The 25253-nt window shown below is 42.1% G+C and overlaps 1 protein-coding gene across 1 annotated transcript in view; it reads right to left on the reverse strand.

Moving 5' to 3' along the window:
* The window catches only part of trim37 (tripartite motif containing 37), a 46335-nt gene that overhangs the window by 16023 nt on the left and 5059 nt on the right, over window positions 1-25253 (reverse strand). Inside the window, exons 4-17 of the mRNA XM_079508285.1 lie at window positions 24395-24435; window positions 23272-23388; window positions 22061-22148; window positions 19701-19823; window positions 17852-17975; window positions 15345-15412; window positions 12964-13088; window positions 11829-11879; window positions 10968-11049; window positions 10232-10308; window positions 9034-9213; window positions 5272-5386; window positions 3998-4231; window positions 1239-1372 (exon numbers count right to left, since the gene is read on the reverse strand). Of these exons, the coding sequence (XP_079364411.1) occupies window positions 1239-1372; window positions 3998-4231; window positions 5272-5386; window positions 9034-9213; window positions 10232-10308; window positions 10968-11049; window positions 11829-11879; window positions 12964-13088; window positions 15345-15412; window positions 17852-17975; window positions 19701-19823; window positions 22061-22148; window positions 23272-23388; window positions 24395-24435 (1559 nt within the window). The remainder of the gene's footprint in view (window positions 1-1238; window positions 1373-3997; window positions 4232-5271; window positions 5387-9033; window positions 9214-10231; window positions 10309-10967; window positions 11050-11828; window positions 11880-12963; window positions 13089-15344; window positions 15413-17851; window positions 17976-19700; window positions 19824-22060; window positions 22149-23271; window positions 23389-24394; window positions 24436-25253) is intronic.

Genomic DNA, 25253 nt, shown 5'->3' on the forward strand with positions numbered 1-25253 from the left:
CAGGACTCACATGGTCTCCTCTAAAACAATGAGCAGGACTCACATGGTCTCTAAAACAACGAGCAGGACTCACATGGTCTCCTCTAAAACAATGAGCAGGACTCACATGGTCTCCTCTAAAACAATGAGCAGGACTCACATGGTCTCTAAAACAACGAGCAGGACTCACATGGTCTCCTCTAAAACAACGAGCAGGACTCACATGGTCTCCTCTAAAACAATGAGCAGGACTCACATGGTCTCCTCTAAAACCATGAGCAGGACTCACATGGTCTCCTCTAAAACAACGAGCAGGACTCACATGGTCTCCTCTAAAACAATGAGCAGGACTCACATGGTCTCCTCTAAAACAATGAGCGGGACTCACATGGTCTCCTCTAAAACAATGAGCAGGACTCACATGGTCTCCTCTAAAACAATGAGCAGGACTCACATGGTCTCCTCTAAAACAACGAGCAGGACTCGCATGGTCTCCTCTAAAACAACGAGCAGGACTCACATGGTCTCCTCTAAAACAATGAGCAGGACTCACATGGTCTCCTCTAAAACAATGAGCGGGACTCACATGGTCTCTAAAACAATGAGCAGGACTCACATGGTCTCCTCTAAAACAATGAGCAGGACTCACATGGTCTCCTCTAAAACAATGAGCAGGACTCACATGGTCTCCTCTAAAACAACGAGCAGGACTCACATGGTCTCCTCTAAAACAACGAGCAGGACTCACATGGTCTCCTCTAAAACAACGAGCGGGACTCACATGGTCTCCTCTAAAACAATGAGCAGGACTCACATGGTCTCCTCTAAAACAATGAGCGGGACTCACATGGTCTCCTCTAAAACAATGAGCGGGACTCACATGGTCTCCTCTAAAACAATGAGCGGGACTCACATGGTCTCTAAAACAATGAGCAGGACTCACATGGTCTCTAAAACAATGAGCAGGACTCACATGGTCTCTAAAACAACGAGCAGGACTCACATGGTCTCCTCTAAAACAACGAGCGGGACTCACATGGTCTCCTCTAAAACAATGAGCGGGACTCACATGGTCTCCTCTAAAACAATGAGCAGGACTCACATGGTCTCTAAAACAATGAGCAGGACTCACATGGTCTAAAACAACGAGCAGGACTCGCATGGTCTCCTCTAAAACAATGAGCGGGACTCGCATGGTCTCCTCTAAAACAACGAGCGGGACTCACATGGTCTCCTCTAAAACAACGAGCGGGACTCACATGGTCTCCTCGTCGATGTCGTTCTCCTCCGTGTTGCTGGTGGCCGTGGAGCTGCCGGACGTGCTGCTCCCGTCCAGCGGGTTCACCTCCTCCTCCGTCAGGAAGTCCACCTCCAGGTCCCCATCAGACAGCTCCTGGACCACACACACACACACACACACAGTCACACACACACACACACACACCACGTCATCATCCAATGGCACTATAGTGGCCGGTAGAACAGCTGGATGGAAAACCGTGAGGTTACCACCAGTTCGATCCCGGGCTCCCCCTCCCCCCCCCCCCTAGAGTTGGTGTCGAAGTGTCCTTGAGCAAGACGCTGAAACCCTAATAATTTCTCCCCATGTTGGTGCCTTGCATGGTTTCCTCCGCCATCGGTGTGTGAATGGGTGAATGTAATGCACAATCTATGTAAAGCGCTTTGGATAAAGGCGCTATATAAATGCGCCATTTACCATTTACTGTTAACCCATTTTGGGCGGGAACCCCTTTTGGTGTTAGCATTATGTTATGCTAGTGAAAAATAGCAGATCTACAAGCTCATAGCGCGCCACCGAGTGGCGTGCTACGAGCTTGTAGATCTGCTATTTTTGAAAAATCGAAGAACGACTGACATAGAAACATAGCTTTTTCAGAAAACTGTCAGGATGTAGAAGACATTTTTAGAATCTGATCTCAGGTCAGAATGGGTTAAAAGAGTGGGATCAATGCCAAGCGGGTGTTTGACCCCCTTTCAACAAAAAGAAGACGACAAGGGGGAAACGCATGCAGGGAGGAAACGGCACTGTTCAGGTTCAACGTTGAAGGCCTGGGTGGCGGGGGGGATTCTGAATGTCGCTGGTTGGACATCGCTTATTCAATCTCACCACTTAAAGGGGAATCCCACTCATTTTCAACATTTTACTATGTCATTAATATACCTTAGAGTTGTTGTGTGGATTTTTGAAAAATACATTTAAAAAAGATCGAGTCACAAGAAAGCCATTAGGCTTGTTTCCATTGTGGTCCTAATAAAAAAGTCCCCCATTCTGTGTTTCCTAGAACTGTAGGTCTGAAAAAAATCATTAACATGGTGAATCACATCTTGATGACATCATCAAGATGTCGGATCTAGTGTAAGCTTGAAGATCGTCTTTTTCCGTTTTATTTTTGAAGATGTTTGCCTATATTGACATAGACTAGTACACTAGGTTGAAAGTTGTATACTTTATTTTATCATACGATGGCGAGTGAAAATTTACCTGAAATGACGAAGTATAATTTAATTCATCATAAGCAGAAAAGCATAATAATATCATAATCTCTATCTATCTAGATATCTCATAATAATATCGTAAGCATAATGCTCCAGAAAAGCACTTTGAGCAGGGCTTCTCGACCCAAACTCCGTCTCCAGGCCCCTCCAGTGGTGTCTGCAGTCATCCCTCCCTCGCATCTTTCTTTAGCACATCCACGTAGGTAGGTGCCGGACAGCCTCGTGGAACCGATGCATGTGTGTGCGGCTCACACAGCACAAGCTTACTGGCTGGGAGCTTCTTGGTCTGGGAGCTTCTTACTCACTCTTGGTAAAAAAATTAAATAAAATAAAAACCAAATGCAGATGCGTGGTGGTAACGTGCTCTGGTTCTGGTCTATGTTTAGCACTGCACGCAGCACTTAGGAGTAGCACCCCATCTAAGGACTTCAGGGTCCGGAATTCACAGCTGTACAGGGAAATAAACTACATTCGTAGAGAAGGAGCTAAGCTTGGCGTATTGGGGGCGGTTGGACTTCCAGACACTGGCCTTGTCATTCAGCACGCACGCACGCACGCACGCACGCACGCACACGCACACGCACACGCACACACACTAAACTAGATACTTTGATCTATAAGTACATGCACAGAGTGGTGAATGGTTCAGTACCACCGACGGTGATATGAAAACGTGTGATGGAAAATGTCACCAAATACACATTGATCTTTAAACGCTAAACATTGGAAGTAGACAGAAGGGGCGGCCTACGACATTACAAGCCATATTCAAAAGGTAAAGTTGGCGAGAGGATAGTGGCAGACACCGCTACACATAACTTAAGCAACGGATGCAAGCTTAAATCGATTCCAGGAGGAAATGGAGAGACAGACAGGAGAGGAGCTACTACAATGCTACTTCTTTTCTCCCTTTTGTGCATGTGTACCAGCAATGAGTGTCCAGAAGAGAGGGTATGCACAATGCATAGAGCGAGTGGCAAAGTGAGTTTAACGTAGTTTAAAGGAGCATTCAGTGATTTGGGTGATTTGGAAAACCACCCAGTCCGCCCCGGTAACAAAATGTGCACATGCACACGCTCTACAGTGGGGGGGGAAGTGCAACAGCATGTGCACCAAGGCCCACCCCCACACATGATTGGAGGAAGGCCCCTCTCATCCTGATTGGATGAAGGCTTTGCCACCCGCCACCAAAACTGAAACTAGGGTTTTTTGACCCCAGGGGCTCACTGGGGACAGGGAGGAACTCCTTATATGGTCAGCACACTCTATAGTAGGGAGGATTATCCAAATAAAAAGAAAAAATAAGTGATATTTGAATGAAGCAAAATCACTGAATATACCTTTAATGCAATCACATAGGACTTTTTCGTTTGGATGTTTGGGCTGTCAAGGCCAGAAAGTAGTTTTTAGCCAGTCAGTAGGCGTTCCTGCATAACTGATGACGATAATGTCACGCGCATGCCCTCTCTATAGTGGCGCTAGGTTTGGCGCCAACACTCACGTTGGAGTCGTCGTGCTGGGTCTTCTGGTCTTCGTCCTCTTCCTCGCACTCTTTGGCGTCTCCGGCGCTCGCGTGGATGCCGTCGTCGCTCTTCCCCATGCGGGAGTCTCTCTCGGAGGCCAGGGACCCCATGCGGGGGTCTCTCTCAGAGGCCAGGGACCCCGTCCCCGGCCTCATGTCGGGAGGGGACGAGCTGCGAGACGTCTGCCTGCGAAACAACTCGATGGCCAGCCTCTGAAACGAACAAAATAAATAGATAAATCACACTCGTGTGAAGTGAGGGACGCTCTTTATCATCATACGTCATCACATTCCGGCCAATCACAATTGGCACCCTCACTTTTCTGTCCTGACTTTTTATCCTCAGATCCGTGATACACACAGACACAGAAACCTGGTTAAAAATAACAATTGTGTTAATTGTCACACAAACAATTGCAATAAACAATTTGTATTGTGCTTGTATGTCTCTCTATAGTGGCACTATAGGGGAAATAGCTCATCTAACAAACTCTCGAGTTGGTGGCTTGTTGTCGATTGACTGTTTTCATGACATTTGTGCAAAACTACATGATGAAGTAGAACATTCATTTATGACAAAACACTAAACATTTGAAACATGGAGATGCAGGGTCTCTGTGTTGCGTTGTGTGTTTGGAGCTTGTAGACACACCGAATGTTTGGCCCAGAATCGGTATGCTAGGGTTCATGTGGCTAATGACTGACAACTGAATACAAAACCAAATGGCTATATTTAGCCAACCACCCATGGTGCAGAAGAATGTCAAAGCAAAGTGTCTCCAATTAAAGCCCAGAGAAAGGGAAGCTTGTGACATTTATGTCGTAGCAACGGTGACAAGTCAACTTTAAAATCCCACCAGAATCCATTTCAACGAGTAAATTCATAATGGGATGATTAAATGCAATGTTTATTTTTTTTGTTTACATGTATTCATTTTTACATTACTAGTCTAAAATTGGGTTTGGGGTGTGTAATAATACAAGATTAGCAGCTTGAATGTCTAAAAACAGCCCACTGTCTATTCCAAATCACCAGAGTCTGTATTATTAGAGAAGACAAGGTTTCAAACATCGTCCTAACCGGGCTAATTAGAGTACTACTTTGCAGAGCTGAAATTAAACTGAAAATCATTACATAATCAACAATGCTCAAAATAAGGCAGGGTTCACATTGCTCACTGATCATCATGGTACGGTGCGCATGCACGTGCACACACGCACACACACACACACACACACACACACACACACACCTCTTTGAGGTTGTTGATCTGCTGGATGTAGCTAGACTGAGCGGCCTCCAGCTGGCTGATATACCAGTACTGATCTCTGCACTTCTGGAAGAAGGTGGGCGAGCGCACCTGGTACCTGCAATTAGTCACACAATACAAACGGTCAATTCACCTGGTGCCTGCAATGGACACATAATACAAACGGTCAATTCACCTGGTGCCTGCAATGGACACAAACGGTCAATTCACCAGGTGCCTGCAATGTACACACATACTACAAACGGTCAATTCACCTGGTGCCTGCAACACACAACAGTTATGGGATACAAGCAGACAATTCACCGGTACCTGCAGCAACAACCACCTTAAAGTCACTGTTAGGATAGACTGTATTGTCCCAATGGGAAGTTTGGATGGACACAGAGTATCTGCTGTTAAAAATACAAAAACGGTCTGAAGTCTGAGGAAGGGCGAGAGCCCGAAACGTCACAGAACAGTGCAGCATTCGGGAGCAATAAAGAATTCTGAACTGGAGCCCACAGTTTTTGCAAACGTTCTCTTTTAGTCTTCATGTTTTTGCTTAGCACCTGCCCAACTTTGGATGTGGAGGATGTACAGGTCTTAAGTCCTTTTATAAAAACACAAAAGCGAATTGTGACAATTAATGTTATATATCTGCTGTATATTATGAGTCATGTCTCTTGCTGTTGCCTTGTACTGTACTGAGTAAATGCTGTATTTTTGAAGTTTGTCAAGCTGTTTTTCTTTGGATTTATTTTATTGTCTCTGTTTTTGTTATGTATTTTTGTTTTCTTGCATTCACATTTATGTTTGATTTCTGTTAATTTTTTTTGAAAAAAAAACAAAACACAAAAGCGATTATATCATCCACTCCCGACCGGATCATGAACCCGAAAAGGAAAGCTGCACAAGCTAGGTCCATAGCGTTAAAACATTGCGTAAAAACATTGCTCAGTTGTCTCCTCACCGCCTAGTGGATTATTTAACATTTTGGCCAAAAGCTACATTTTAGATGTGAGGTGGGGGCTCAGACTCAAGAGTGTTCCCACTAGGGAAAGTAGGCTTTCAACTCCATAAAACCCTCTTTGTATTGGTGAGTAGCGAAAGTGTACTTGCTGTTCAGCCTGTGATGCGTGCGCATACTCACATAGGCTTCAAAGTCCCATAGCGTTAAGGAGAAGTCCTTCTGACGCCATGGACCAGAGCTACCCCACTCTCAGCTATGAGTCGTTAAGGAGAAGTCCTTCTACCGCTATGGACCAGAGCTACCCCACTCTCAGCTATGAGTCGTTAAGGAGAAGTCCTTCTAACGCCATGGACCAGAGCTACCCCACTCTCAGCTATGAGCCGTTAAGGAGAAGTCCTTCTAACGCTATGGACCAGAGCTACCCCACTCTCAGCTATGAGTCGTTAAGGAGAAGTCCTTCTAACGCCATGGACCAGAGCTACCCCACTCTCAGCTATGAGTCGTTAAGGAGAAGTCCTTCTACCGCTATGGACCAGAGCTACCCCACTCTCAGCTATGAGTCGTTAAGGAGAAGTCCTTCTAACGCCATGGACCAGAGCTACCCCACTCTCAGCTATGAGCCGTTAAGGAGAAGTCCTTCCAACGCTATGGACCAGAGCTACCCCACTCTCAGCTATGAGTCGTTAAGGAGAAGTCCTTCTAACGCCATGGACCAGAGCTACCCCACTCTCAGCTATGAGCCGTTAAGGAGAAGTCCTTCCAACGCTATGGACCAGAGCTACCCCACTATCAGCTATGAGTCGTTAAGGAGAAGTCCTTCTAACGCCATGGACCAGAGCTACCCCACTATCAGCTATGAGCCGTTAAGGAGAAGTCCTTCTAAAGCTATGGACCAGAGCTACCCCACTCTCAGCTATGAGCCGAGGTCCTGAAGCGGTCACTTGTCCAATAACTGCCTCGCTGTATATTATCCCACTTATTACATGGCCGCGTATGAACAAAATCAATAATTTGACATGAAATATAACATTTTAAACGGCTTACAAGTCCCTGCTTCCATAGCAACGTTAACAGAGGCAGAGCAGCAGTGTTGTTGAGTAATAATAGACCATAGCATGTCGTGACTTAACCACTTAAACCCACTATTCTTAGTAAAAAGGACACGAGTTCCAACTGTACTTGGACCGTTGTTTCTCCCCGTCTACACCAGATCTTTTGGCCTTACGTAAATGTTGGCGCTTACGTAAAATTGCCCTAATGTAAATCAAATTATTCAAAGCATATATAGCTTGCTGCTGGGCAGATAATGACAATTAATATATTTTAAAAATATACTTTCGGGAACAGAAATGACAGCTTTCTTTCTTGGCTTTCAGGAGGTGCAGGTCCAGACTCTATATGAAGCATTCAGAGATTGCAGAATAGTGGTCTGGCTACTAGGGCTGTCATGATCATGATGGCTGTAATGATCATGACATTTATTACATCTTTGTCACAAATAATTGTCGAGTAATGATCCCATTGTGCTTTTTTTTTTAGACATAAAAACAAAAATGTGGTTTAGTCTTTTAAGCTTTGAATATCGTCTCTTGTCCGGTGGAAACCTCACATGTCCAAAACTGTTCTTTTTCAAATTCAAAAATAGCAAAAGTAGCAGATCGACAAGTTCAAAACTTTGTATGCTTTTGTTTTGTGAGACGCTGTCAAGTAAAGCGTTAATAAAAAGGGGGGTTTCTGCCTGACAGCAATGATATACAAAGAAATTACTGACAGGTACCAATAATCAAAACAAAATGTTGTACAATGGCCAAAACTAGGGATGCACCCAAAGAGAAATACCGAATATAGGAAACAGTTGGCCAAAAACGAATAGCCAAATATTATATATATTTTTTCCTACCATTGCTATCGTGGCCGTACCTTAAAGCTACCTGATTATGGCTAAAGACATGATTATGGCAAAACTTTACTTAAATAATAATCACTATTATGGGAAACCGAATAGGCCGAAAATGCATTTTTAGCCATTTTTGGCCGAATATTTTCTGCGGCCGAATATTCGGTGCATCACTAGCCAAAACAAGCTAAATCTAAAAAAAATGTATGGACATAATTGATAGCAAACATGCTTCCCTAAAATACATGCTGGCTTCTACGTTTGCTTTTGCAGCAGTTCCAACAGTCACTGCATCATTTCAGAAATGAGAGCACAAAGCCTTCAACTGGGTTAAAAGGCCCTGCCAGACCAGGCATGCTTACCCGCCGAATATGACTCACCATATACTTGACATTACGACAATTATCCAAAACATACTGCAGTTTGTTCGGATTGAATGTGTTGTCCACACCACGGTTTAACCCATTTTGACCTGAGATCAGATTCTATAAAATGTCTTCTACATCCTGACAGTTTTCTGAAAAAGCTATGTTTCTGTCAGTCGTTCTTCGATTTTTCAAAAATAGCAGACCTACAAGCTCGTAGCGCACCACTCGGTGGCGCGCTATGAGCTTGTAGATCTGCTATTTTTCAATAGCTAAAGCATAACATAATGCTAACGCCAAAAGGGGTTCCCGCCCAAAATGGGTTAAATCCAACTAATCTGAGAACCCATCGGCAAACAATAAAGGAAAAACAGCGCCCTCTATTTTTCCTTTCCACCCGCCTGTCTCGAGAGACTGAAAGCCAACGGAGAGGTTTGGGCAGGGTAAGTTAGCTTGCCATGATGCAACTCCAAACGGTGAAAACTGCTCAATAGTCGCTCCAAACGGCGCTGTAAAAAGCCTCCTGTTCGTACCGGAGGACCAGGGTGTCCGTCTGCATGTTGAGGTATCCCTCGCTGGCCAGCAGGTCCAGTCTGAAGAAGCGGTTGTAGCCCCAGCACTCTCCCACCTCGAAGTCCGACGCAAACTCCCTGATGATGTTCTTGGTGGGGTCACTGGACGCCTGGTGGACCATCTCCACACGGTACTCATACCTGAGACAGACAGACAGACAGACAGACAGACAGACAGACAGACAGACAGACAGACAGACAGACAGACAGACAGACAGACAGACAGACAGACAGACAGACAGACAGACAGACAGGATTACAACATTTACAGTGACGATTAGTTGTCATGCAAATTTTAAAGAATCACACCCGTGTGAACTGAGTGGTGTAAAGTCTTATATAGAATGATCAGCTGTGGTCTGACGTAATGTCTGACGTAATGAAATCACACCTGTGTGAACTGGGTGACCATAGCAACCATGCTCATTTTTTGGTACGAACAGACAGACAGACAAACAGACAGACACGTAGACTAACAAAGCCAGTTGTAGGAGTGGTTTACACCACTCAAAAATATTATGGAAAATTCTCTCTCTCTCTGTGTGTCTCTCATTAGCAGGCAGCAGTGCAGCACTATCTCTCTCTCTCTGTTTCTGGCACAACAGCGCCACTTTTGGTACTCATTGGTACTCATGCTCATAGTGACATAGTGGTCACATAGTTAGGTGAACAACGGACATTGCTGTTCGTTGGAGTGGTTGCACCACTCAAAAACGCACAGGGCTTATAATATGACAAATAATTTTAAATATACAAAGTCAAATGACTGTCTGACACATTTGATCTTCATTTTATAATTTAAAAACCCGGTAGCTGATCTACAAGTTTACAACGCTTCACAAAGTGAGTAAGCATGTAGATAGCAGCGAGTTCTGCTATTTTTGGAAAAACATTTTTACCAAATGTCTGCTAAACTAAACCCACTTCGCTGATCTACAATCAGCTCTACAATCTAATCCTAACTCCAACCCAAAATATGTTTAAACCACAACTATTTTTCTTGTGAGGACCAGGGTCTATTACTCAAATTCTACTATACTTTAGGGGCAATTTCTCCCTCACAAATATTATAGAAAATGAGTAATACACAGCACATATTTTCAAGTGGTTGCCCTCAGTTGAAAATAAAATGGATTATTTGACAATGTAACAGACATACTTTGAAGTCTCAGGAAGTCCGGCAGACAGCTCCAAGAACACAGAGAGGTAGTTTCCACGAACGACACCGTTACCATCCTGGACGGCCACGGGCGGACGCATGCACGCACGCACACACACACACACACACACACACACACACACACACACACGATTTAAACAAATAAGAGACATTCAGTATGGACCAATAACTCATAACATCATATTTACATCCCATCCTAAAAATGTAAAACTGGGTTACAGGTCAATAGTGTAATGTATTTATTTCTGGAGACACCTGTCCCTTTACCCTTACACTATTATTGCAATGGCGCTCTAATCTGACCACTGCAATACAGTACTGACTGATGTATGATTCAACCTGACTATTTATTCTACATGTCTGACCATTCATCAATCTATGATGCGTTGATATACTGTACATTCGTTCTATTCTGTGACATCAAACAAATGTATTTCTGGAGGCTTCTGCCGTATTATGCACATGCCAAAGAAGCAGGATTTAACCAATTTAAATTGGTGTTAAGTACAGATGACAACAGGAACTACAATTATGTTCCGAAACTCCATTTCATTAAAGGTTGAGGAACACAGTTAAAAAAGGAGCGGAGTGTTCAATTAAGTGTGAGAGTGTAAAACGGGTAAATCAGGGGTACAATTTGGAAGATTGGACTGTTAAGGGTTACATGAACACAGTTAAATTAACAGCTCCTCATTTTACTACACTGATTACTCACCGGGTAGACTTTAAGTCTCCAACAGAGTCCAGAGATCTGGAGAGGAGGGCTGTAGACTGGGTCTGCCCTCTGCCTCAGAGTACTGCGCACGCACACACACACACAACCGCACACGCACACACAGTTGTCAATGAAAATGATAGTAATTCATGATGACTCACAGGTTAATTAGCAGAGAGACTTGCAGTGTTTAATCACTGCCTTGCACCTGCGATCCAAAGTGCAACAAGTTACATTTAAAGCCATTGAATAAATGGATGCGTTGACATTCATAATACTAACCAGCAGCTATACCAACAGAGAACGATGGAAAACTAGTTTCCCACTGTCTGTGGGTTTGCCATGAGAACACACAACAAAAACATAAATTGCATTACTACGCTTCAAATGGCCCCAACTCGTTGAACATTGTTCCGATCAGCGCAATATTGACAAATATAGATTAGAATTGATAAAGAAAGAAAAACAGGTGCGCTTGGTCTTGCATCTTGTATTTTGGAGTGCCGCTTTTTCCATTTAGTTGGTTTATAGATTAGAATTGCCTCTGTGGTGGACAGTGACGTCACAAACGTGACATACAGACTTCGATCCTCAACTCCTCGATGAATTAAGGCATTCATTTACGTAAAAACATTACTTGAAATATGGAGAGTGTGTGTGTGTGTGTGTGTGTGTGTGTCTCTCTCTTTGGCATCTCCACATTTGGTATCATTTAGATGAGCAATGGACATTATTGCTTAATTAAAAAAAAAAAAAAAAAAAACACGTTGGGGTACAAGATATCGCTCTGTTCTGTACCAAAAATGTAAACTTTCCCATTAATCTGCCACGGTGGAAGTGACGAGACATGATTTACAGTACCTGAAGTTGGCCAGGACGAAAGTGCTTGAGTCATAGGCTGGAACGAGTTCACTGTGGGGACAAGACAGACGGAGACAGAGGCGTTACAGTGACAGAAATGAAGACGGTAGCCGTGGATACTGGTTAACCCATTTAGGACCGACGTAAAAAATAAAATAAAAAGTCGTCTGAAAGTATATATATATATATATATTATATATACTGTATATATATATATTCAAAGATTTGAGCCGCATTTTCACGATTTTTCAAAAAATAGCAGACCTACAAGCTCGTAGCGCACCACTCGGTGGCGCGCTATGAGCTTGTAGATCTGCTATTTTTAAATAGCTAAAGTATAACATAATGCTTGGTTAAAACACCAAAAGGGGTTCCCGCCCAGAATGGGTTAACGTTGGGCATAAAAATCTCTCCTGTGGATTATGACTAATTCGTGCTTGACGTAAAGGCTCGTGTAGCACCTTCACTTCTCCTCGTAGACAGGAGCGTAGGAGGTTGTAGCCATAGTAGAGATCAGTGGGGCAATGTAACTATGTAGATTTACTCAAGTACAACTCTGCGGTACTTTTACTTTATTCAAGTAGTTCCACTCTTCGATATTATGTGCTTCTACTCCACAACATCTCGGAGGCAAATGTCGTACTTATTTACTCCACTACAGTTATTGGGGAGGAATGAACAAAATAGCTGATCTACAAGCTCACAGCACGTCGTGATGCAACACGCTGTGAGCTTGTAGATCAGCTACTTTCACCTTTTTTCTTCTTTTTATGAAGTATCTCCCTGGTTCTATTATAATGAAAAACATAAAATAAAAGGATAAAAAACTAAATAAAGTAAACATGCCTTTTCCTTTAAAGCCCCTACAGACTGGAATACTTTACCAAATAATATTAGATTCATCTCAACATTCCCAGTTTTCAAAAGTGCACTGTCTTCTTACTTTAAAGTTTTATGTTCTTGCTTTCGGTAAATATGCCATTATATCACCATGTTTATTCCTTTATTTCACTATTTTATTTTGTATTACTATTATTATAGAGAGAGAGAGAGCGAGAGAGAGAGAGAGAGAGGTTTATGCCCAACAGCAACGAAACATCACAGAACTTCACAGGTTCTGGGTTGTTCCCGTTACCTGGTGAAGTCAGGAGGGACAGGTGTGGTGACGAAGGACTGCATGGGTTTGCGGTGGACCTGCTGGAACATGAGCAGAATCTCTGGGCTCTTGGAGATCAGTTCACTCTTACTGCAGGAGTGGAGCTGCCAGACACGGACACACACACACACACACACCCACACAAACATACATATGCATCATTATGGACAGGCTACAGGCTCAAAACAGGACATTGTGGGTAGAAGAAATGGCCAAATAGTGATGCGAAGTATGGAGCAGCAGTCTTTCACTGTTCCCGTACGGAAGAAATTGGGATGAAGGCTGTAGTCGACTAAAATTCATAATGTCAGTCATTTCTCAATCTATTTTTATTACAGTTAGAAGCAGGAAATAATGTTTTGAGTGGATGAATTGCTAATCGTATAGCACACATCTTAATATTGAATGCACGTTTTTTAATAGAGCCTGAACAATGAGATTTGTGATATGACCAAATTGGTTACGATGGCACTATGCAATACTGGTGTTGATGTTCAAACTGATTGATAGTTTATTAACAGTCTGCAGGGGAAAAAACACAGGAAAGTACAGTTAAATACAAGGTCTGCTAAGAGGATTCATAACCCAAGACAGCACTATGGCTCGTTTCCATCGGGGTCCTTCATATTCAATTCATCTGAGCATTTAATGACTTTCAAATATACACTACTATGCAAAAGATCATTTAATGGTTAGTACAGTACAGTAGGGGGGGGGGGGGGGTCTTTGACTTTTTACTGGAGCCGCAAGTGCTCTTTGAGCGACTATTGGTAGTGCCTTCCACATTTTCGTGGCATAGGAAAGAAATTAATTTAACACCTTGTTTGAGCCAAATCTTGGTTGGAACGTGATTTGTGGAGCTTCCGCTGGTGTTGCGATTGTGGGCGGCGTTGGCATTTAGGATGCAGTTTGACAGATATTGTACATGGGTGTCTTTGTGGTGTAGCGAATCTTGTAGACCAGGCCCATTGCATGCCGTCTGCCCTAAGTCATGAGGTGCAACAAACTGTTTTTGTATTGTCTTGGTGTCTTTCTGTGTCGTTTTGTTGTGGGTATTTGAACAGAACTGTGAAGATGAATATCCTCCGGGACAATAAAGATTATTATTATTATGCATAGTCGAAGAAACCTTGAATGAGTGCTCCTGTAGGATTTCCTGTACAAACATCTTGTTCTTTGGTTGACTTTTTGAGTGGTGCCACCGCAGCTATGTGTGTCCGTATGTATGCATGGATGTATGTATGCATCCATGTCTACGCGTCCCAGCACGGATGAGCACGGAATGAGCACGGAAAGTTGCAACGCGATAACTCTGTCATTTCTCGACCTTTTCGGATGCGGGAAGGCTCGCCGGAACCGGGCCGGCCACCTGGCCATGTTCCTGGGGGTCCGGATGTTCCGGGGACCCCCCGGGGACCCCCACACGGTAACTCTGTCATTTCTCGACCGTTTCGGACATGGGAAAGCTCGCCGGAACCGGGCCAGCCCCCTGGGCGCGGTCCTGTCATTTCATCTTTTCTTGTGATAACACCACTTTCACTGTGAAGCGGTCAGCCTTGATAAGGTGTCCATTTGACCCAAAGAGAATGGATTCAGTTTTACTTGGCTGTAATGATAGTTTGTTATCAGTGAGCCAGGTGCAGATTCTACCGATTTCAGAGCTGAGGGCTATTTCACCAGCAGAGCCGAGTCATCCGCGAACAAGAACAAATTGCAGTCGCAGGCTGATGTATACTGCCTGCCCTTTAACACATTGAGAGCCCATGCAAAACTGCCCAAAATCACTTTCACCTAGAAAATCCATTCACATTTTTTATAATTCAGCTGACTGTGGAGACACATGCTGGAACTTTTTACTTTGAAATGTTTTATAGTTTCTGAGTTATTTAATTTAAACGCCAAATGCATTCTCAATGGCGAAAACACAAACTTTGGCACCACGTATCAAAAAATAAATAAAAAATATGGTTTTGATTTGTGATTTTTTTTAATAAAAAATAAATAAAATAAAAAAAAATATAAAAAAAAAATATATATATATATATATATATATATATTTTTTTTTTTCAAAGACGTCCACAGACGTCTTGGGCTATGCACGTGCGGTAATACCCAAGACGTCCACAGACGTTTTGGGCACAAAATGTGTTAAGCCTCCCATCTCTATTCTGGGCAAACCTTCAGCTAAAAGAGCTGATCTACAAGCGCCCTCGTGACGCATTATGAGCATGTATAGTAGATCTTCTATTTTCAGCAAAGGGAATAAAGGAGTGGACCAAGTATAGCCCCCTAGGGGACCCCGGTCAATGACGTATAGGGTTTAAAGAGGTTAAGTGAGATACAACTCCTTGGCTACAAACCTGGTGTTCTACTTCTTGTAGGAGAGACTCCAGTAGCTCCGTCTCTTGAGTCAGAGAAGTCTTCTGACCTGTAGGGAGGAAGGAAATTAAGTACATAATGCTACGTTCAACTACAGTGCGGCCGGTTCGGAGTTGAAGTGTTGCTCAAGGGTAGGGTTGAAATAGCAGAGGGAAATCGGTTAACCCATTTTGACCTGAGATCAGATTCTAAAAATGTCTTCTACATCCGGACAGTTTTCTGAAAAAGCTATGTTTCTATGTCAGTCGTTCTTCGAGTTTTCAAAAATAGCAGACCTACAAGCTCGTAGCGCGCCACTCGGTGGCGCGCTATGAGCTTGTAGATCTGCTATTTTTCAATAGCTAAAGCATAACATAATGCTGACGCCAAAAGCAAAATATATATCGTTGCCGTCGGGCAGAAACCTCTCATGTCCATATTTTTACTTTGTGGTTTTTTCCGTAAGAAAAAACAGACACTATATGAAACAAAAAAAAAAAAAAAACATACGATTGATGAGTGTCAATGGAATGCTGAAAAAAACCACTTGTCGCACACTTGTCACACAGCGGCAAGTGGCATCAGTTGCTAAAATGGACATGCTTAGTTTAACAGCGTATTGGTTCATTTGCATAATAATTGCAAATCCTGCATTTTTCGGACAAAAGTGAAATGGGGGAGATAGAAAGTCGATAATAAGAAAATAGGCACAAAGAAATCTTGTTTTCCTGCATTTATGCACCAGTAGTTTTACTATACAATATACAGTAGGGTTGTAACGATATAGTAACTACTAACTGCATCGAAAAATCGTTTTTCATTTCAAGAATCGAAGTATATCGAAATGAAAACAAATTGTATCGTTTGACTTTGTATCGTATTGTCTTGCAATGAAAATAAATCGGTATCGAATCGTTTTGCAATGCAAATAATAAATTGTAACAATACTAAGTACTTGTGCGTTGTAATTAGCAATTTTAAGAAGAAAAAATAAAAAGGGAGTTGAATTACTTTTCCATTCCATATAGCTAGACTTGGTCTGTGAATAAATGTGTGTATTCTCTGTATTCATGTCAAGGTACAGAATAGTTACTGTATCAATTTGAAATAATTGAATGTCCATAATGAACCAATATCGCCCATGTATCATCAAACATGTATCGTGATAGCCCTACTATACAGTGTTGTCCATTTGGTTCCCTTTGTACACAGACATGGCTGGACGTACAGAAGAACACCATGCAGCTGCTCCTCAGATTACACATTACTTCTGGGGATAATGGGCTAGTAAATGAAGCCAAGAGCTACTTAACCCATTTAGGCCTGACGTCAACATTAAAAAAAAAAAAAGCAGACCTACAATCTCGTAGCGCGCCACTCGGTGGCGCGCTATGAGCTTGTAGATCTGCTATTTCTCAATAGCTAAATTACAACATAATGTTTAAAACACCAAAATGGGTTAAGAGAAGTTTCCCCACCCATGGAAACAAATGCCAGACTGGCTACCCGAGTCGGATGTTATCCGTGTGTGGCACTATTGCGCTCCAACGGGGATATACATGTTTTTTTTAATATGGAACGGTTTTGGACATACAAGGTTTCCACCTGACAGAGATGGTATTCAACTAAGTGTGTGGGTGTGTGCGTGCGTGCACATCAAAGGACATGTGTGGATGAGTGTGTGGGAGAGTGGGAGTTCAGAGTGCTCTCTCTTTTTCAATTTTTTCCTTTTCCTAGATGGTGCTTCAATCACGTTGCCCACTAACAACGTACCAGAGGGGAGATAAAAGTGTGAACTGCCACTGGTTGGCCAGACCCTGGAGGAGGAGAAGGTGAATGTGCGCGGTGAGATTTACGAGCGTCTACGAGCACCTGTACCTACCCATGAGGGTGTTGAGCTTGTTCTTACCTACCCATGACTGTTGCTTGTTTTTACAGTTGGAGGCCATCGATATTGTCCTTTTATTTTTGCCGAGGTTTGCGTGATCTGCGCAAAAGGACAGTTAACCCATTTTGGGCGGGAACCCCTTTTGGTGTTTTAAACATTATAATTTAGCTATTGAAAAATAGCAGATCTACAAGCTCATAGCGCGCCACTCGGTGGTGCGCTATGAGCTTGTAGATCTGCTATTTTTGAAAAATCGTGAAAATATTTATTTCAGAAAACTGGAGGATTTAGAAGGATTTTTAAAAATTTTGAGGTCAGGCCTAAATGGGTCAAATGATAAGGGACAATATCGGTGGCACCCAACTGTACCTACCCATGACTGGGTGTTGCTTGTTTTTACCTACCCATGAGGGTGTTGAGCTTGTTCTTATTTACCCTTGAGGGTGATGAGCTTGTTCTTACTTACCCATGAGGGCGTTGAGCTTGTTCTTACCTACCCATGACTGGGTGTTGCTTGTTCTTACTTACCCATGAGGGCGTTGAGCTTGTTCTTATTTATCCTTGAGGGTGATGAGCTTGTTCTTATTTACCCTTGAGGGTGATGAGCTTGTTCTTACTTACCCATGAGGGTGATGAGCTTGTTCTTGAGCTGGTTGTCCAGGCGAGCGATCATCATCTCCACGGCGTTGCGGATCTCCCTCACACGCTCGTCTTTCGCTCCCCTCACCGCCTCCACGTTGCGCTCCTGCCGGAAGGAGGGGGGGGATTTGTATGGGTCACAAATCGTGGAAAAATACGATTTTCTCTCCATATATTCTGTCCTATCTCACTGTTTGATTATGCCCGACGAAGGTCAATAGACCAAAAATTTGCAATAAATCAAACAAACTTCTAATCTCTCTTTTCGGTCTCGACCTGAAATGTTTGGGAACGACTGCTGTAACATTGGGGAATCAGGAAGAGGCAATGTCAGAAGCCGAATGTTGAGCAGCATTTATAGAGCCAACCAGTTCACTGAGATCATTATCTATTCATTATGTACCACTTGGTACAGCAACTTCCTTTTTTGTGTGCAGACATTTGGGGACTATAGATTCTTTTAGACATTATTCTTGTACTGACATTTATTAAAAACTGTTTTAATTGGGATAACATATGTCTATGATTTTAATGTTGCCATCCTTGCAGTGACATTAAATGAAATAAATGTTTAGTTGCTGTATTTGTTAACCGCTTTAGAAAAGCAATAGGCAACAGTCAGTCAGGAAGCAGTTCTTTAGGGTGATGTTACATCAGGGTGGTAGACAGTCCGCTCGGTGTTGTGCCCAAAAACACCCTGTAAAGCTGTTCTAAAACTCACTCTAAACCATGTCTGAAAATTGATAACTTACTGCCATCTAGTGGAAACTGGTGTAGTCTGCAACAACTTCAAAAAGCTTACCCTATATTAAAATGGGCTTAAGGGAGGACCCCGGTGGGCCATGTCGTCACGCTCATGTCACTATGACTCATCCATAAGCGTGTGAGAGAGCTCCCAATGCAGCTACGCCCAAATATGGAGTGCATTGTCTAACTTCACTGTGTCGTCAATGGCATCAAAGGCGCAAACAAATCAGTCAGCGACAAGGACTGACAGATACATAGATCTCCATATATGGGCATATCGGTCGGATTGGCGGTGCGACGTAGGTGCGAGTGCCATGTAGTGGCCAAAAAAACACCAGTTCTAACAAATAGCCAACTTATGGCTATGACACAGAGGGAGAAATCTTCAATTTAGTACAATTAGAGAAGATTTGTTATCACAAGCTCTATAAAAGACATTGTGTGAGGGTCTTACTTCTGATGGCATATTGACATCCGTAATCATGTCAAATATACTGTACAGTAGTACTGTAAATATACTGTACAGTAGTACTGCAAATATACTGTACAGTAGTACTGTAAATATACTGTACAGTAGTACTGTAAATATACTGTACAGTAGTACTGTAAATATACTGTACAGTAGTACTGTAAATATACTGTACAGTAGTGTTGTAAATATACTGTACAGTAGTACTGTAAATATACTGTACAGTAGTACTGTAAATATACTGTACAGTAGTACTGTAAATATACTGTACAGTAGTACTGTAAATATACTGTACAGTAGTACTGTAAATATACTGTACAGTAGTGTTGTAAATATACTGTACAGTAGTACTGTAAATATAATATACTGTACAGTAGTACTGTAAATATAATATACTGTACAGTAGTACTGTAAATATACTGTACAGTAGTGTTGTAAATATACTGTACAGTAGTGTTGTAAATATACTGTACAGTAGTACTGTAAATATACTGTACAGTAGTACTGTAAATATACTGTACAGTAGTACTGTAAATATACTGTACAGTAGTACTGCAACGTATCCACAAGCTATTGTAGTAATTGCATCTAAATGCAGCTCCAGGGGTTCCTCACCACTTCCTGCACCAGGCTGATGAGCTCCATAAGGCGGCGGCGCAGTTTGGCGACCTCTTCGTTGACCTTGGTCACGTGCTGCTCGTAGATCTCCACCAGCGGCTTGAAGGTGTGACCACCATGCTGGACGTGGCACACAACACACAAACACAATGAAGGCACACGCGGAAACAGTGGTGGGACATTAATTGATCTTAGATTAATCGAGATGCCGACATGGACGATTATTAATCGATTCACAAATGTCAAAAATCTTATTTTATTATTATTTTAAATCACACCCGTGTGAAGTGAGGGGCGCTCCGAAATATAATCACCACAAAAGTTATTCCGCTCAATCACTTTTGGTGTCTTCACTTTTCTGAACTCACTTTTGTACTTTTCTCAGCCAATCAAATAATCGCTATGGGTGATCAGCCAATCACAAACCCGGAAAGCTGGACCTAGGGCTAGCGCCCCTCAAAAAATATGATTTGATATGATTTTACAAAGGACTCGTTTATCTTCCTGTGAGCTGAGAGGTTGTTGATGTTGTCCAATATAACCTTCCAGTTGTTTTTATTATTGATACAAGATAATGGAAGTAAATTAATGTGTTTTAAGTACGTATCATTAGAAAGCACTTTGTTTATTAGTCACACAGTGAGGGGGAAATTAATCATGTATTGGCATCGTGATGCATTGGTAATCAAATTGTAGCCCAATTAATCAGAATTAATTGAATTGTAGCCCTCAGAATCGAATCGTCAGGTACCTAGCAATTTACGCCCCAGTAAACACAACATGGAGGCCATTCTGACATTTTCTTAACTGTTCCGTTTCCAGGTTTGTTCAGTGTAAATGCATTTGAAATCCAGGACGTTTTGTCCGGCACAAAACATTTATAGACTGAGAAAACAAATAATGGATAACACGTTGCTGTCCGGAGAAAACCTCAAAACTAAATTTTTTAGTTTTTTTGATTTTTTTCCCCATAAATTAGTGTTATTGAACACCCTTTACGTTGCGTGTTGTTTCGGAAAATATTGAACCAATGGAAAGTAGTAAAAAAAACGCATTGGACAAAACCTCTTAACTCCATTGGACCCTGAAACTGTCTGCTAAAACAGCTAACTCCACCACCTCTCTCCTTCTCATGCAAGTAATTGACAATATCTAATGTCACAACACCAACTTTGATGAGGCAGTATTGCATAGTTAAAAAATTCCTTAAAAATGTATATTTTTAATTTCCTGAAAAATGTATATTTTTCATTTCCTAAAAAATGAACATTTGAGTTATGAGGTTTCCTCCAGACAGCAGAGATATAATAACACATAATCTCAGACAAATAAAAAGGAAAAACAGAGAGGAACAGAGAGAGTGACACGGTGAAAAAGCAGAGAGAAACAAAGGGAGAGATTATTAAGGTCCTTAAAGATGATCAGTTAAAACAAGACATTAACCATGGCACAATAGTCAGCTAGACAAACTGCTTTAAAACATAAAGAGACGATTACAGTCTAGGCTCTAGAGTCTACTCCATTTCAGTTTTATACGTGTTATGCTTCTACAGTAGGTCTGTTACTGCAGGGGTTCTCAACTTTTTGGCTGGGGCCCCCGAAAATGCCATTGGCCATGTCTCGCGAGCCCCACCCCCAATACAAATTGACCGCTACAATAACCTTTATAATAGAGAAAATAATAATATATCATAAATAAATACTGAAACCAGATATAAGCATTAAGGAAAGTTTATGCATGCACTATGTGTACTACAGTTGGAGGCCATCGATATTGTCCTTTTCTTTTTGCTGAGGTTTGCGTGATCTGCGCAAAAGGACAGTTAACCCATTTTGGGCGGGAACCCCTTTTGGTGTTTTAAACATTATTATAATTTAGCTATTGAAAAATAGCAGATCTACAAGCTCATAGCGCGCCACCGAGTGGCGCGCTACGAGCTTGTAGGTCTGCTATTTTTGAAAAATAGTGAAAATATTTATTTCAGAAAACTGGAGGATTTAGAAGGATTTTTTTAAATTTTGAGGTCAGGCCTAAATGGGTCAAATGATAAGGGACAATATCGGTGGCACCCAACTGTATGTACTCCAAATTTCCATTTTCCAGCCATTCAAAAAATTTTAATAATTTGGGGACCCCCCCAAATTATTTGTTTGGGGGGGTCCACAGGTTGAGAACCCCTGTGTTACTGTATGATAACAATAGTTTAACTATACGTTGTATCCATCAAGTAGCCAATAAGCATTACATCAAGTCTGTCAAGGGAAGCATGCACACACTCCTCAGTGTCTATCTACTGTAACCACATGCATCACAAGTCCTGCATTCACTTTAGCAACAGCAATGAGTGTGCATTTACCATGCCTCCCCATAGCGCACACTGGTGGCAGATGCACTTCTTACAAGTCCAACAGAACACGCTCAGCTTCTCATGGTGGCTATCACATCTGGAATAAAAAAACAGTTATAGAAATAAACAATAGTTGGAGAGTGGAGTTTTACGTGCGTCTATAAGTTGAGACAGGCAACAAAACAGAGCTGAAACTTCCTTAGTTCATCATTACTCCGAATTGAGGAATCAAGCGAATGCAGAGGAGCTAACGTGTTAATCGTATAACTACAGGCTTATTTAGTCACCAACACAACAGGAAAATTGCATTTAATTAGGGATCCAACAATCGATTATTTTCTTTTACCTTTTCTTTTTTAATCAACGAAAACCTTTGTAAATCGATTAGTGTGATTAACCACTGGCATATTTGTTATACTTTATCTTACAGTTTTTATACTTTGTCTTACAGTAGCATAAACAGCAAAAATAGCAACATCAGCCGTTTCTTGATGATACAAAATGCAGTGCACACTAATTTGAAATTATCAATATGGTGGGAAAAGGAAAACATGCCATATCCTATCCTCAAGTAATTTGACATATTCTAGTTCAGATCAGATTTGATATTACAGCCCACAGTTTTCCAAGGGAATAACTGCTAGTAGGAACATTCATTAAAGATTCTAAGTAAACCCTGCTGCCCGCACCGATATCTCTTGCTATGCACCAACTTGGTTGGTTGTTACCCTGCAAGCGTGGGAGACCCAAGGTGTCAGGGTATCATAGATAGTAACAAGTCAAGAGCAGATGGGCAGATTTTCTTGGTGGGAAACCCCAAATATATCAGTGGGTTTTGCACCAAAAAGAACATAGAAGACAAGACAAGATGTTCAGGCAGGGTTCACCAGGTGACTGTGTTTGTTCAATTCATTTACACCACAATTTGTTCTTACATCCGTCCATTTGTTCTCAAGTTATTTTTGTTCAACAGACACAAACAGGCAGGGGCAAAACCCTGCCCAGCATCCATGCGAGCAGAGTAATTATATTTGTCCATAAATCTATAGTATACTGTACACACACATGTACAGTTCAAACCCAAATACAAAAAAATTACTAAAACAAGCAAAATGTGCTTCCTGAGTAATGGTGGACGAGGGAACAGTGGGACGGGGCCGGAACAGAGGATCTATCGAACATCGATAGCAGGGGAAGATAAAATGATAATGGTCACTGACTTGTCTTTGTCATTCTCCTCATGCTTGGAGAGGTTGCAGAGCTGCAACGTGTCCAACTGCTGTGTCACCTCTTCTGCCCAGCGACAGTTCACCAGCTCCCTTAGCTGTAATGGAGCCCTGGGGATGGGGACAGACACACACACACTCTCTAGGTACTCTGCAAAAATAAAGCTATAATCCAAAACCTATGTCAGATTTATTATGCATTTAGCGGTACTTTGTTGCTAAGCAGAGCTGTGCAAGCTCGCAACGCTTTGGTGACACAGACACAGTAGATTGGCAAATGTCAATACAGTATAGGGCATTGGATATAAAGTTAATTTATGACTTTGACCTACTGTATGGAAAGGGTTCCAAAACTTTTCAGGCCACCACCCCCCAAAATAATCACATTTTAATGGGGACTCCACCCTGACAAGCACTCGTAATTGTAGGCATTACATTTAGTTTGACTCGGTTCCACAGATAAATATTGTGAACATAGACAAACCACAAGCTCACAACGCCATCAGCCATTTTCACAATGTTTGCCTCTTTCTTGTAGTATTTGGTATCAAAAAGGTCTTAAAAGTCCATAAATTGTCACTTCAGAAATGCACCGATACCCTGTATGCAGTATGTCAGTTTGCTTACTGTTGAGTGAGAAACTGAGAAAACAATGTACTGTAGCACATTAAGCTAATCATGTGGGGACCCCCAGTTTGGGAACCCTTTAGTTTACCTACAGTTGGAGGCCATCGATATTGTCCTTTTCTTTTTGCTGAGGTTTGCGTGATCTGCGCAAAAGGACAGTTAACCCATTTTGGGTGGGAACCCCTTTTGGTGTTTTAAACATTGTTATAATTTAGCTATTGAAAAATAGCAGATCTACAAGCTCATAGCGCGCCACCGAGTGGCGCGCTACGAGCTTGTAGGTCTGCTATTTTTGAAAAATCGTGAAAATAGGATTTAGAAGGATTTTTTAAAATTTTGAGGTCAGGCCTAAATGGGTCAAATGAGAAGGGACAATATCGGTGGCACCCAACTGTATGATAAACCGAGCATCAAGGGTTCTTTACAGGTGAGGATTGTATTGTGTTACTGTGTGACTGCAGTGAGTAGGTAACCATCAACTGGCTCTTACCGGCAGTGTGGGCACTGGGCTCTCTGCTCCGTCAGCCACCGCTGTGAAAAGGACAATGTTAGGTTGCATGAATGAATCCTTTCATGAAGATGACACTGTATTGTTGTTCACTAGAGCGGTGCCCGTGGGGCCTCTACGGCGGTGCCCGTTGGGCACTGGCCTGCTTGGAATGATGCAAGTTGGAAATGAATGCCCCCCCCACGCACCCAGATATGTCTGTTATGGAGTTCTGTGTCAGCCATGCCCAAATATGGAGTGTTGTACGTACAGAGACTTGGTGCGTTTATAGATCGATGTGTACATGCTGAGCACAGCACATAGCCAAATGTTGGAATTATGGATGCACAATAATAACATTTTGGTCGATATCCTGAAAGGGACAGATTTATCAATACCGATATTACAATACATGTTTCCAGTGGGGTTTACCTAATACCTGATTATGGCTGCATGTGCATTGTGTAGACATCTTAAAACAGTGCATTGTTTTCAAACTACTTAAACTTTGTAAAGATTTAACATTTGCTTTTATATACTCTACAGACCCTTTTGAAAGCTTCCACAAGGAACACTGATTGAATCTGCGGCCTTCAAACGTCACAAAATACTTTTTTTACAATGCCGATTTTACCAATGTTGCATATGTTTAAGTAAATATTGGCTGATGATATGATGTGATGAACGATTAATCGTGCAGCCCCAGTTCAACACCACCAGGGACCTTGTGCATAAAACTAAACGCAGTATGAAATCCATACTCAAATTCAACATTTGGCCAAAAACAGCCAAATGAGCCAAAGGTCAACCCAAACCATAGAAGGGCATACCATTATCAACCCATAGAGGGCAGGATCACTGG

Source organism: Electrona antarctica (genome assembly GCF_951216825.1).
Source record: "Electrona antarctica genome assembly, chromosome: 8".
Lineage (NCBI taxonomy): Eukaryota > Metazoa > Chordata > Actinopteri > Myctophiformes > Myctophidae > Electrona > Electrona antarctica.